Source organism: Curcuma longa, chromosome 17 (genome assembly GCF_044706935.1).
Source record: "Curcuma longa cultivar G26 ecotype Majalengka, Jawa Barat chromosome 17, ITB_CL_G26_1.1, whole genome shotgun sequence".
Classification (NCBI taxonomy): Eukaryota; Viridiplantae; Streptophyta; class Magnoliopsida; order Zingiberales; family Zingiberaceae; genus Curcuma; species Curcuma longa.
Genome location: NC_133877.1, coordinates 3,794,249 through 3,808,727, shown reverse-complemented (window position 1 = coordinate 3,808,727; position 14,479 = coordinate 3,794,249). Strand labels below are relative to the sequence as shown.

Here is a 14,479-nt window from a genome sequence, read left to right as displayed (position 1 = left end):
ATAAATTGAGAAAAAAAAACCGACTCGAATCACGCGGTCGCACCTGATTCACATGCTTCCATGTTTGGTCGTCCGACTGGACACTTCTAGAAACGATATGCGGGCCACCACCTGTTAACTCGAATCGCTGCGGCGGTAATTTCGAAGGGTGAACAAGAGGGGCCCATCCACCCACTGCCTGCGGCCAGTTAATAGCGCGGATGGCAATATTTGTAATTTCTTCCTCGCGTCGTCCACCCGCGTGCGGGCCCACCAACCGCTTTGTCGCCTCGGCGTGAATTGTCATTAGTGAGACGGCGAATTTGAAAATAATAAGAATTTTCAAAAGCTTTTATCATTTACAGTTTTAATTTACCAAGCAAAGCAATAATATAATAGATATAACGCAGATATCTATTTTGAATATGACACTCAGAATAAAATAATAAGAATTTAAAATATTAGAATATATTTTGACGGTTGTATAAATTTAGAAGGTATTTTTTAAAAAATAAATCTTGCGAAATGATTTTCTTTTTCCAATGAAAAATCAATAAAAAAAAGAGTAAAGAATTAACCGCGGTCAGATGTCCAGTCTAGTCTAAGTCTTCCTTTTGAACGAAGAACAAAATTTGGTTCCTCGTTTTGCTAATTCGACTTCTCCGGTGAAGCCCACCGACAAGAGGGAGAAAGAGAGATGTCGAACTCGAAGGCAGCAGTGGAGGCGGCGGGGGGAGCGAACGTGAAGGCGCGGTCGTCGTTGTGGGACTCGATCCGGGCGTGCGGGATCTTCGGGACGAGGGTCCAGAAGGAAGAGCTGAGGCGGCGGATCGTGATGCCGGTGTATCTTAGGTCGGCCGTCGCTGCGTCCATCCGAGCCCAGGATGCAGGCGCGGGGGTCAGTGTCGCGGCCGAGAAACGCAACGGCACGGAGGCGGACGAGATGCCGGAGGCGCCGCTTGTGGTGTTCGTGAATTCCCGCAGTGGTGGGCGCCATGGGCCCGAGCTTTTGATCCGGTTGCAGGATCTCATCAGCGACGAACAGGTTTAAGTGAACTTTTCCCCTCTTTCTTTCATGCGCTCGCTGCCGCATTTATGATATTTGATTGGGGTTCCTTGGCGAAAGATCAGTAGTAGCTTGTAGGGAGTACCTTAACTTTCTTTATACTCTTCTTCAGTTGCCGAGTGAAAACCTTAAATCCCGTAAGTCTGATAGCAAGTCCTAGTGCGTTCCTTTTCATCTCTCAATCGACCTTAAGCATTACTTGGAAGGTTTTGATTCTTTTATTTCTGACTTATAAATTGCGTCTACTTCTTCTCCTTGTTTTGGGTGAAGCTAAGCTGATTTTCTGGTGTGAGCGATCGCAATTTCGTTTCTGGAGGAAAACATCGGCTGTAAAAAGCTAAATTCAGGGGGGAAATGACTACTTGTTTATTCTCACATCAAGATGCCAGTTAGCTCAGTTGGTAAAGTGCTTACTGGTGTTGTAAAAAATCTGAGTTCAAATTTTTTTAGTAGGCAAAAATAAATAGCTCCCTTATTTTCAAAATCATCAAAGGAACATCCTATCACCTATCACCTCTAATATGAGTTTTGGTTTTCTAAATATCTTTTGGTTCAGAAACATATCTCTGAGCATGAAATCCTGTCACTTACTATTTCTTGAATGTTAACCCAGGTCTTTGATCTTTCAACGACGCCACCTACTCACTTTGTTCGTTATGGTTTAACTTGCTTAGAGAATTTGGCATCTCTGGGTGATGATTGTGCAAAGGCCATCCGTGTGAAGCTAAGAATTATGGTATATATTTTTTTATATAGTTATCCTGCTGATTACTTTTTTATATGCTTAGGTAAGTTTTTTTATGGTTGCATACTTGACCATTGCATGTTTGAATTTGTTAATGTAGTAGATATCTGTCAAATATTACCTTTGCATTTGACCCATTCATGGTTTGGTGCAATTTTACAAGATTTGTTTAATTTGTTCTTTCCTGATAATGACAAAATGATTTTGGTTGATTATTTTATTTTGCAGGTTGCAGGAGGTGATGGCACAGTAGGTTGGATTCTGGGGAGTCTTGGTGAACTTTTTTTGCAGAAAAGAGAGCCTGTTCCTCCAACTGGTATTATACCGCTTGGAACAGGGAATGATCTTTCTCGGAGTTTTGGATGGGTAAAAACTTGTACATCTCTACCTTTGGTTGTTCCATTTTAATTGATAGCATCAGTTTACATGTGGTACATCATTGCAGGGTGGTTCTTTTCCTTTTGCATGGAGGTCAGCAGTGAAACAATCTCTTTTTAAGGCAGTTTCTAATCCTGTTCAAAGCCTTGATAGGTGAGCATTTTCTCTATTTCTATCACAAGATTGGTAGTGCAAAGTTTCTAATTTCATTTTTCCACATACAGAATTTTCATTATGGAATGCTTATTGTCATCTCATTCCATTCTTCAATCCATATTTAATTAATGGTTGTGATGGTTTAGGCATGTTCAAATGATAAGTTCTTTAGTTAGAATGGTTAAATTTATTGAAGTGGAAGATGTAGAAGGTGGGCGGACATAAAAAATAAATATTAGTCAATGTAATAGATAATGTTGTAACTATTTTGAATATGACTATATATATATATATATATATATATATATATATATATATATATATATATATCTTGAGTGAGTGATGGCTGTTCACTCAATTTTTCAATACAACTAGTGATATTGTCTTACATAGAGCCTTATGTGAACAACCTTAAATAGTTAGGAGTTGGAACATACATGACTTGATGATAATGATGATTCCTCACACCATATACCTGTGGCCTAACCCCACAAACTCCATAGATTTCCTACACATTTCAAGTATCAATTGCATCGAACATTTACAAAATTGGCCCACCAAGTGAGTGTTTGTACGAGATACAGGGTCCAGTGCCTACACTAAGGTTGCCAATATTTGTGGGTTTCCACATATCATGTGTGATGGATTCATCACTGTGATTGCTTACATTGAATAGTGGCCATTCCTGAGCTGGATATGGAGAAAAAAAAGCTTCATTTCAAGGTCTGCACAAATGCAACTCTTTCTTCTCTTATTCCTTAAACAGAATCTGTGGTTGCATTAACCATATAAGAGTACGATTTGTTCTGTTAGCTAGGAACTGACCTTCTGCTTTTGGTATGTCTTCTTCAAATCCTATCCAAAAAGAACTCCAGTTAATGCAATTAGAATTAGTATAAAAAATCTGAATAATACAATTGAAATAGTCTTACATTAAGTTTGATGGAGGGTAAGATCCATGGAGTTAGCACTAAACAGTTACAGTGGGATTAACATGACTTGGTGGTAATTAGTTTTTGGTGATCAGTTGATTTAATGCCATCATCATCATCAAGCCATGTAGTTCCATCTGTTTAGAGTTGGTTACATGGTTCTTTTCCCTCCATTGAACTCTATGCAAGAATTTGCTAATAGATCAATTTTATCATATTTAATTTTTATCATTTCCCTCTACTCCTAATACCTTTAGGGTTTGTTTACTTGGATGGAAGATATGAGGGGAGGGAATGCGACACAAATGGTGTATATAATGATGGAGCTCCGTATATAATGGTGTTTAATTTTGTAATTGTTTTTGCCTCCCTCTTGACTGTCCATCCAAGTAAACAGATCCTTAATTCTAATTGAAAGAAACTTTCTTCTTGTGTGCCATAAAGGGAAATTTTTTGTTGCATAAAATTATACAAAAGTATAGCTTGTTCTATTTGCTAGGCACTTGCCTTTTGATTTCAATGTCATGTCTTCTTCAAGTGATATCCAAACTTCCAAAGAGAACAATTATTGTAATTGTATGTAGTGTTAGAGGATCTGAATATTACTAGTGAAATAACTTTACATAGAGTTCAATGGAGGATAAAGTTCACATAGTCAACCCAAATAGTAGATTGAGATGGCTTGATGGTGATTAGATTTTTCATGATTAATTGATTTGATATCATCCAACATCAAGTCATGTATTTCTAAATATTTTGTTTTAGTTATATAGTTTTTATATCCATTCATTTAACTTATGCTAGACTTCGTTGATTATATCTAGATCAATTAAATCAATTTTTATTATATTATCTACCACTTCTTGTCTTAACCCCTTATACTTTTAATTCTAATTTGTTCGACTTATCTATCTTTACCATCTCAATCCATTTTGACTTATTTTATATCTGTTGGAACTACGCCTAATTTCTCAGACAATTTCTTGGACAATTGTATTTTTATTTTTATATCCATTTTGGCATTGTCATTTCTGCTATCTTTTCATACTTGTTTCCTAATTCCTCTTTTCACTTGCCAAGCTTTCACGTTTGCTGAGCCTCAAGTCTCCCTTGCCTTTGATGGTCGATTGCAACGTGAATATCCCACGTAGCACTTCCTTCACAACTTTGTTCCATGTGTCAATCTTGCCTTAGAATAACACATCTCACTTGTATCAAGTGTGACACAATGATATCTATAACAATGATGCTTATGCATATGCATTGTTATCCACATTTATATATCATCTCTAAATCTTGTTGGTTCACGCATTGTGCATGACTTTCTTTCCTGTATATATTAATTAAAACCCTTCCATCCTATGGAACCAATTGAGTATGCTACATTAGGAATGTACTAGAGATTCTCCTACATTTGATCTCAGCACTTGTTGGAACCATGAGTTTGCTTAGCCTTATGCAATTTTTTAGCATCTTGTTTCCTTTCTAATCCACTAAGTTGTAATACTCTGCTTTTTATTTCAATGGGGAAGCTCCACCAGCAGTATAGTAACGTGGAAAACTTCTCACAGATAATTGATCTTGAGATAATTATCTTATGAATAATTTTTTCCCTTATCATGCAGTTGGCATGTTACGATCATAATGCAAGAAACACAGGGGATCCAATTGCCTTATTGTCTTAAGCCTTTGGTAGAGTATGATCTTAATCAGGTACAATGTTAAACATGATCTCATTCTATCTACAATTCAGTTATGGTTGCTTTGCTCCTCCAAAGGTTTCTGATTAGTACTTGGCTCCATTGCATTTTCTAGAAAAGATGTTTATGATATAGTTTGCATATGCAAGTTTCAAGGTTAGAATATATTAATACTTCTTTTATTGACATGAAAACATATATTGTGACATACTAATTGCTGTTAAAGAGTAAAGTCTAGTATATACCTGTTCAAGTATGATTTCTCATTTGTTCTATATGTTCTTAGTTAAGCTAATTGCTCAAATGTAGATTTGCTATCATTTAAGATGTATGGTGATATTTTGGAAAACTTACTGTTTCTATAGGATGTTGATGTACAAAGAGAATTACCTGAAAAAGTTTCTTGCTTTGAAGGAGTCTTCTACAACTACTTGAGCATTGGTATGCTATGTGCTATTCCTTAAATTCATAAAATTTTCATTTCTTTTTTGAGCCAATACTATTTTGGATGTGAATTTAACTTTCAGGTATCATCTTTATTCTACTCCATATAGTTGCAAGGCCCTTACAGCAAATAATCTTACCATTTGGATGATATGTTTCCTTCATTAAATATTGAAATTTCTGGCAGAATAATATGTAGCCAAAAAATGTTAATGAAAGGTTTACTTTTATAAATTTATCTCTTGCCTCAGTTGCCTGTATGTAGGATGACTATTATGTCATAACCGTGCTTTATATGGTTCATATCAACAATTTGTCTGTTGTATCTTCTTTTTTTTTTGCCTATTCTTCTAAACTTCTTAGAATGTTTTTTTCTCTCTTCTACGTCTAGCTCAGCTGGTAAGGACCTTGTATTGTTGTATGAGGGCCTTGTTATATGGTGATATTGCTTCAGTTTACACTAGATGTTATATGGCCACATAACATTTTATGTGGCCATGTATTTCATTGATTTAGTACTTGCAAATCATTATTCTTTTCAATATCTTGTGTTGCAGGAATGGATGCCCAAGTTGCCTATGGCTTCCACCATTTACGTGACACAAAGCCATACCTTGCGCAAGGCCCAATTTCAAATAAAGTAGGTTCATGTTGCTATCTTTATCACACTGCACGTCAGTCAGAGGATAAAATAATTGTCATTGTTAGTAAATTTATACTGTCCATTTGAAATGGGAACTAATGATTAAAAAGTTAATTAGAGAATGAATTCTATTCCATATTCCAATTATTGTCAGAATCTTCTTCTTATTTTTTAAAATCATGTTAAAGATTGGAAACTTTTAACCTGCAAGTAATAACAATTACTTTATTGTTTATAATTTTCTTATTAAAAGGTTGCCAGGAAAATGATGTTTTACTGCCATATTAGTATTATATTTTAGCCATGGTTTCAAGTGTTAATAATAAGTATTGACTGGCACAACCAAAACATATAGTTCCTTTCACCAATCCATATGAATATTGTGTTGGCATAAGGAAATGCCATAGTGTGGCCCTTTCGGACACACTTTCAGTCATATTGACTGAGACTTCAAAATTCTCTTCAGGTTTCATCTACCAATCACAAGAAGGAGTTGAAGGAGGGGATGGAGTCTTTATTGAGGATCAGTGTTTTGGCTAACCACAATTGGAGATTTACCATGAGCTCGCATATCATTAGTTTGACCTTATCGTCACTTGCTAGATTTGAGCCCTATCCATCGCATATCTTATGCTCATTGTTGTTCAATATAGGTTATTGTTCCTCAAGATAGAAGTTAGCAACCTCTCAGAAAGCCTAAAATTCTCTTTCCTTTATGTAAAACTTAACTTTGATGCAATCAGGAACTGTCTTTATTCGATAACATAGGATACTAAGTCATAACATCATTTGTTTACAAAATATATAATCTACTGTTGTTTAGTAAACTATATATATAATATATATATTAATATTTTGATTCTAGACTAATAATGTGATTTATTATTTACATATGTATTATTGATAATTTGATACTTAATGATACATATTAAATAATCTTCTTAATTATTAGAATGGATAATTTTTCTACTATTTTTAAATGTAACAAGTAGCATTTGTTTTGCAGTTGATATATGCCGGATATAGCTGCACACAAGGTTGGTTCTTTACACCATGTGTGAGAACTCCAAATCTAAGGTTAGTAATAGCACATATTTATTAATTGTTTACTTCTTGAATTTCTTTTTTTTTTTTTTCTAGAGCAAAACACAATTAATCTTCTAACTAGGAACTACTCTTATTTGGTCAGAAAGATGTTACATTAGAAGTCACAATTGAATGCATGAATATAAAATTTGAAGGGTGAAACAAATTTCTTAGTATCTAAAGGGTATTGATGAACTACTCTAGTGCCTTTGTGCATGATAGTACCTAGTTTCATCTAAACTTAAGTCCTGCTGAGCTGCAGAACTGTTCATTTTTTTTTACACTTTCAGTTCACAGCTTAAGGTTCTGATATCTTGAACCTCTACTTTCAGTCTCCCGTTCGTTGGTAAACTATCCATCTTAATTAAACTTGAATACACCAAGCTAGTCATCAGCTTTCCATGGTTGCATTACTGTTCGATTGTTGCAAATTATATAAGCATGTTCTTTCTAAATTTCTGGATTAGAACCTCAGCAAGGATCATTCTTATTGCAACTTAAGAGCTTAATTCCACTTTGCTAATGTTAATTGAACTATTGGTTTTGTGATTCATCTTCTGTGAAATTATTGTTGACACACCTTGACAACAGTTTATTGCAGCTAGAAGTGTGCTAATTACTTATTTAGAGGCCAGGAAATTATCAAACCTACTGGTTTTTTCAATCGTCTAAGGCATCTATTTGCATTATGAATGGATGCAATGGATATGGGACTTTTGTCACTTGAATATACTTCTTGTCGGTCAAATCCATAGAAATTAAAAAAAAAAAAAAGAATCAGCATTCAGTAAGTTGATCTTGATTCAAATGCAGGGGGCTTAAAAATATTTTATCCCTTCATATCAAAAAGCTTAACAGCAAAGAATGGGAGAAGATTCCAATACCTACTAGGTGAGATACTTTAATTTGTTATTTTTATTATCTAACTGACTGTGGCAATGTTCAGGAGATCATGTTTTAATATCTCCAGTTATTCATAATTGATGATCACTGAGTTACATTTTATTATGTTGTTGAACTGCTGTGGTTTTATTCATGATAACATATTTGATCCATATTTTTTTATTTCATTAGAAATATGTTCTGTATTTGTACATTAGATGAGCATTATGATGGGTTATTATGCTTTCTATTTTTACCATGATCGGTTATTATGCTTTCTACTTTTACTTTAGTTCCAACCACTAACCACTAGCCAAAAGTACTTAAGCCTGAATTAATGATAACTTGCTCATCTGCACATAATTAATGGCGGGTATGCCATTACACAGACAATTCTTTCCAGTACCTCACCTTCCTTAGGATTAGATAAGAGAAGTGACTTATTAGGTTGTGAAGCCTAACTTCTAGTCCAAAATGCTTAAACCCAAGTTAATAGTAGCTTCTCATCTAAGCCTTCTCAAGGCTTCTTTATTAGTCCACAGACAGGAGTGCCACACCATAGTAAAATTTTCATTCTAGCAAGCTTCCTCTGTGGGAGATGATGCTTTTTCACTAACTAGGATTTTCCATCTGTCCAATCTCTCGAGTTACCCAGTGGAAATTTTAGAACTTTCTCGAGTTACCCAGTGGAAATTTTAGAACTTGATTTATCATGCTTTGGTGTAGCCTTGATTTCTAGACTACTGAAATAAAGAATTTGGGAAATGTTTCAAAGGAGCAATGAAAATTTTGAAATTGCATAATAGCCTTTCTAATTGCTACATTAGTTTTCTTGCTGAGAAAATGAACATGGAACATGCTGTTATTTAGTGCAATTTCTGTCATATCGGGCATGCTCAAATCTACAATGGGCCATTTGCTGCAGTGTTAGGTCCCTTGTGCTTCTAAATCTGAACAGTTATGGAAGCGGAAGACATCCATGGGGGCATCCTACACCTAAATATCTTGATCAGGTTGATATTACTCATCTGTATGAAAATTTTACTGTCTAGACACCTTCGCAGTTAATCTCAATTTCTAAGAGTGGCTTAGTTTGAGAGTCTTTTGTCTAATTGACTTTGCTGTTAATTTAGAACTTAGTTTTGCTAAGTAACTAAGCTTTTATGTTTTTGCTGGGTAAAGTTTACTGGACTTGTGATCAGGTCAGATTGGCTCTTCTATTTGCCATCATCTGCTTATCATCCGTGCTATTGCATGTGCCAATATGTATATTTTTTTCAGATCAGAGAATGGATAATAGTGAAGTTAACTTGGTGGATTAACGATAATATCCTGGTTTCTCCAAGAAGACACTCCATTTTATTTCTCACATTTTTACGCTGTGAAGCTTCTTTAGAATAGTAACCCACATGTAGTTGTAGTTTCTATCCTATCTGTTTATTATGAAGCATCATATGTTATTTCTGGAAATTTGCCACTGAAGTTTTTTCATGTATAGAGTTTTCACTGATATTTGTTGCTATTTTCATTCTCAGCGAAGGTTTTATGAGGCTCGAGCAGATGATGGGCTGCTCGAGATATTCGGATTGAAACAAGGATGGCATGCTTCCATGGTTATGGTTGAAATTATCTCTGCTGTACACATTGCTCAGGTATCTTTTCTATCTTTAACTTTCAAACTGTGATTTTATTTTTGTTATTTATCTGAAATGTATTAGGGTTACTAGATCACGAAGCTTTTGCTGCTTCTAATATTTAGTTTCATACAAGTCAACTGGATGTGTATTTTCCTAGAAATAAACAATCAAAATCATTTTAATTTGAGAGCAATGACTGGTACATATTATAAGTTATTAATATAGAGCAGAGTACAGCAAGCTCTCAGCTACATATGTAGGTCTGGTTGGGCTAGGTCAGTCTTGGAAGAAGAAAACGATGGTATGGTTTAATGAAAACTCAAAGTTTTTGTAGTTAAATAAAGTAAATTCAGGCTGGGCTGATAGGTTGCGTTCAGGTTTATATAAAACCTGAACCCTACCAGATTTGAAAAATAAATCTGAATTAGAAGATTTGATTGCATCAGGTTTCCATTTCTTAGTTATCGCTACTTGTTTTATTATCTGTTATCTGTGAGACATTTATACTGTCACTTCTTGTTTACGAAATACAAGAATTTGTCAAGAGTTTACTATTTAATGATTGGAAAAACATTCAGGGTATACTCCAAATAATTGGGATTTCATGTTTTATATATTGCTGTCATAATAAGTGAAGCGGTGGCATTAGGGTTGAGATGTCAATCACTTTCCAAATTGAATATGTGACAATTGCTTTGCTACCTGAAATTCTTCACTTCATGTGGCAACCCACAAATTAGTTAACCAATTCCATCTTGGTCAGCCATTGAGTGCATAATTTACTGATGCAATTATGGTCTATGAAGGATGAGGAAACTAAGCGATATAAACAAAAATAAATGAGCTTCCTATCATGAATTTATCATGAAAAAGTAGGAAATTGGATGTCCTCAAAGGTAGAAGTGTGATTCATCATAATTCACAATTTAAGGGGGATGTGCCAAGTTGAACTAGCATGACTGTCTGGTTGCCACCTCTGTTAGCTAAGGGATCACATTGGTTGATTCATTATATTAAATTGCCATTTTTAGGAACATGTTAAATTTATCTTCTTGAAAAGATTTAGCACCCAATCATTGGGCATGAAAACTTCAACAAACCTCTATAATAGGCTGCTGCCGTCAAGTTGGAACTACGTGGAGGCGACTGGAACAGAGCTTATTTGCAAACAGATGGAGAGCCATGGAAACATCCTTTAAACAGGGAGCATTCCACATTTCTCAAGGTAGAGCGGACTCCTTTTCAATCACAAATGATAAGTGGAAAATAGTATTCTCCTCTGGACTCCACAACAATATTCTCCTCGACGATGAGGAAGCTCTAGTAGCATAAGCAATGTTGTATCTTGTGATATTCTTTCCCAATTTTTATCTGACTCCTTAAATATCTAGGAAGTGGCTAATCTTTGGTCATATGAGATTGTTGCAATTGATGTGTGAGAAATCAAGGTGTTGTGATGCAATAGAGCACCGAGCCTGCCTCTAATGTAAAATGGGTTATGATGTGAACAGTTAGGACATATGCTTAGTGTGATGAAGAGCATCTAATTGCCTAGGTCCATTGCCCTTGTTTGGCAGTGGTGTTGTATTTGTTTGAGGATTGCTATTTCTGATCAAGATGGTTTGGTATATGTCCAAATGTGATCTACAAATTTGTCTGCTTTATATTTATAATCCATCCATGCTTTATATTCACAAAATTTTATATTTCTGAGTTTGCCTTTGGAACTATACATTTTGCTGGCGTATCCTCTTAAAATTTAAAACATATAAAAGTTTTTAATTATCTCTTAGTGTTCCATCTAGTAAAAAAAAAATCTTTGTGCTCCATCTTTATTATAAGCAAATAATAACTTCTATATATAAATAGAGTAGATGGGTCGCCCAAGAGTTAATCGAGGGCCCATTGGTTCTCCCTGCGAATCTCTTCCTCCTCAGGGGAGAAGTTGTTCTTGATGTTGAGGGTGCGTTTGGTTGAGGGTCATCTGTGATTACTTTGGTTATTAATCAAAGTTATCAATCAGTAAATCTAGAATTTCATATTTAGAATTTCAGATTTAGAGTGTGATAATATATTTTTATGTCACATCAATCATTGCTAATCCTAATTTCATCCTTTTTAAGGTTGAATTCACGTCTTTCTTGGTACTCAGTTAATTTCAACCTACCAGAACTTCCTCTGCCTAATATCAATCATCCTTGACTTGTTGGGACTTTCCGTTGTCTAATATCTGATCATCTTTGACCTATTGAGATTTCTCTCGTTGTTAAATAGAGGTGTAAATGAGTTGAGCTGCTCGCGAGCTATTTGAGTCTAGGTTCGAAAAAAAATTCATTCGAGTTCGTTCGATTAAGTTAACGAGTCGAGTTTGAGCCTGATTTCGAGCTTAAAAACATTATCGAGTCAAGCTCAAGCTTAACAATATTTGGTTTATGAGCTTGCGAATATGTTCGTTTAGAGGCTTACGAATGTGTTCCTTAAGAGGTTCGTGAATATGTTCATTAAGAGATTTGTTTATCATATATATATATATATATATAACATTAATTATAAATATTATATATTAATGAGTCAAACTCAAATTAAACTTGTTTAACTTTTAAATGTGCTATTTTAATTTGAATCGAACTTAACTAAGCTTGTTTGACTATTAAACGAGTTATTTTCTAATCGAGCTTGAGTCATTCGTGAATAATTTAATTTCATTATGAGTCGAGCTTAAATTTAAGAAATAAAGTTTGAATCAAACGAGCTGAGCTCGAGCTTAGGGAAAATGAACCAAGTTCGAGCTCGAGATTCTTACTGTTCGGCTCGGTTCGATTACATCTCTATCGCTAAATGTCCTGTCAATTGTGATCCATTTAGACTTTTCATCTCATGCCAAGTGTCCAATTTTCCATGATCCACTTGGACTTTCCGCTTCGTGCCAAATGTCCAGTCCTTTATGACCCACTTGAACTTTCTTGATCATTAAATGGTCAATCAACTGTGATCCACTTGAATTTCTCTTATCAACTCTCTGTTGAACTTTTGGTTATCAAGTGTTTGGTCAACCGTGATCCACTTAAACTTTTTCTTTATGCCAAATGTTCGATCCCCCATAACTTATTTAGACTTTTCATCTGATATCAAGTGTTCGATCAACCATGATCGACTTAGATTTTTCTACTATCAAGTATCCAGTGAGCTTTGACCTAACTCTTCTTCACTAATATCCGACCGATCAAATTAAAACTCATGAGAAATTGATAATAAATATCTAATACAAAACACATGGTACTAAAAAGAATATCTGTCCTCCATAATAATAAACTTCATAAAAAATGAAAAGGAGGGTGATAGAATTGTTTTTTTTTTTGAAAGTCGACGAGTATATTATTGAATGACAATTTCTTATGGAATTTGTTTGAACGGAACAATTGGATCCAAGCTCTCGATCCAATGACTAACACGCACGAGATTAATATGAGTTTTAAACAATATATAATACAAAACGCATGAGAAATTGATGGTAAATATGCTTGAGATTGAGATTAATGAGTTCTATAAACAATATCCAATACAAAATGCTTGAGAAAAGGGTTAATAAACAGAGCAGATGCGTCGCCCAAGAGTTAGTCGAAGGCCCAGTGGTTCTCCCTGCGAACCTCTTCCTCTTCCTCAGGGGTGAAGTCGTTCTTGATGTTAAATGTCTTGCGAATCTCTTCAGTAGTCTTCCCCTTAATCATATTAGCTACTGTCTGACATAACAAATCTAGCAGCCCCTTAATGTCCATGTAGTTTGCAGCCTGAATACATAATAAATCATAAGAAATACAATTTCAATAATTCCACAACGATCAGAAATTCCATTCGCGACTGAAATATCATACAAAATGACCCAAGAAAAGGTTTTGCCCCAACACTAAATTGAACAACCTTAACCTTTGCCAGTAAACCAAATCAAAAGAGTTAAATTCTTTTCCAAAATTATCCAAAAACAAAAACAAAAGATAAGTGGCCTGGTCGAAGGGGAGAAGGATCAGAAAAGTATCGAAGCTTACCGAGATGAGATCGAATAGAGTGGCCTGGTCGACGTTGACGAATTTGGCATCCCAAGACTCGAGTTCTTCGTCGCCGTCGGAAGACTTGGCGGGGTCGTCGACGTGCTTCTGGCAGTACTCAATGACCTTGGCGAGGATCCTGGAGGTGACGTTGGGGAGGGGGATCCCATCCTCTGCACAGTCGTCCTCGATCATGTGCTTGATGGTCTGCGACTCAATGGCCACCGCAACGCCCACCTCAAACGCCACGCCGTCGGAGCTCAATAGGGTGATCTTCTTGTCCATGGCAATCGATCGGCGAACGCTCGAATAGAAGGAGGAACTGATCGTCGGAGGTGACGGAAAGCCTAACGAGGGAGAGGATTCGAAGAAAATTAAAGCGTCGATAGAAGGCAGGGTGGCCGGGCAGCGCTTTATATAGTGCTTGAGGGCACCCATGAAAAAAACTACCGAGTCTCTCGTAACTGAAGTTGGTATTATGTTGTGACTAATAAATAATTTATTAAGTCATTAATAAGGATAATATTTAAATATCAAATATATTTTCTATATGATCCATATAAATAAAAATAAATTATTTTTGAAAAGATCAAAAAAATAATTTATTCTTCTTCCGTAAAAAATTCTTCTAATAATCCCGAATTTTTATCATTACCCATTCATAAATTTACAATCATATATATATATAATTTAAAATTTACTTTAATTATGCAAATTTTCTTAGCAAATCTTTTATTAAAATCTTGTAAAATCAATCGATTATAATCTATCTAACAAATCAATAATAT

The 14,479-nt window shown here is 35.2% G+C and overlaps 2 protein-coding genes across 2 annotated transcripts; one reads left to right on the top strand and one right to left on the bottom strand.

The window, feature by feature from the left end:
- Window positions 1–586: 586 nt before the first annotated feature.
- LOC141848654 (diacylglycerol kinase 3-like) lies at window positions 587–11,278 on the top strand. Its single transcript, XM_074736703.1, has 12 exons — window positions 587–1,024; window positions 1,659–1,781; window positions 2,019–2,156; window positions 2,236–2,321; window positions 4,882–4,969; window positions 5,322–5,397; window positions 5,958–6,040; window positions 7,050–7,120; window positions 7,943–8,020; window positions 8,937–9,024; window positions 9,547–9,663; window positions 10,760–11,278. Exons 1-12 carry the CDS (start codon window positions 677–679, stop codon window positions 10,916–10,918), a joined length of 1,455 nt encoding a protein of 484 aa, XP_074592804.1. The 5' UTR covers window positions 587–676; the 3' UTR covers window positions 10,919–11,278.
- A 1,984-nt stretch (window positions 11,279–13,262) lies between these two features.
- LOC141811403 (SKP1-like protein 1B) lies at window positions 13,263–13,976 on the bottom strand. Its single transcript, XM_074699455.1, has 2 exons — window positions 13,692–13,976; window positions 13,263–13,436 (listed from the first exon to the last, which is right to left on the bottom strand). Exons 1-2 carry the CDS (start codon window positions 13,974–13,976, stop codon window positions 13,263–13,265), a joined length of 459 nt encoding a protein of 152 aa, XP_074555556.1.
- Window positions 13,977–14,479: the final 503 nt, after the last annotated feature.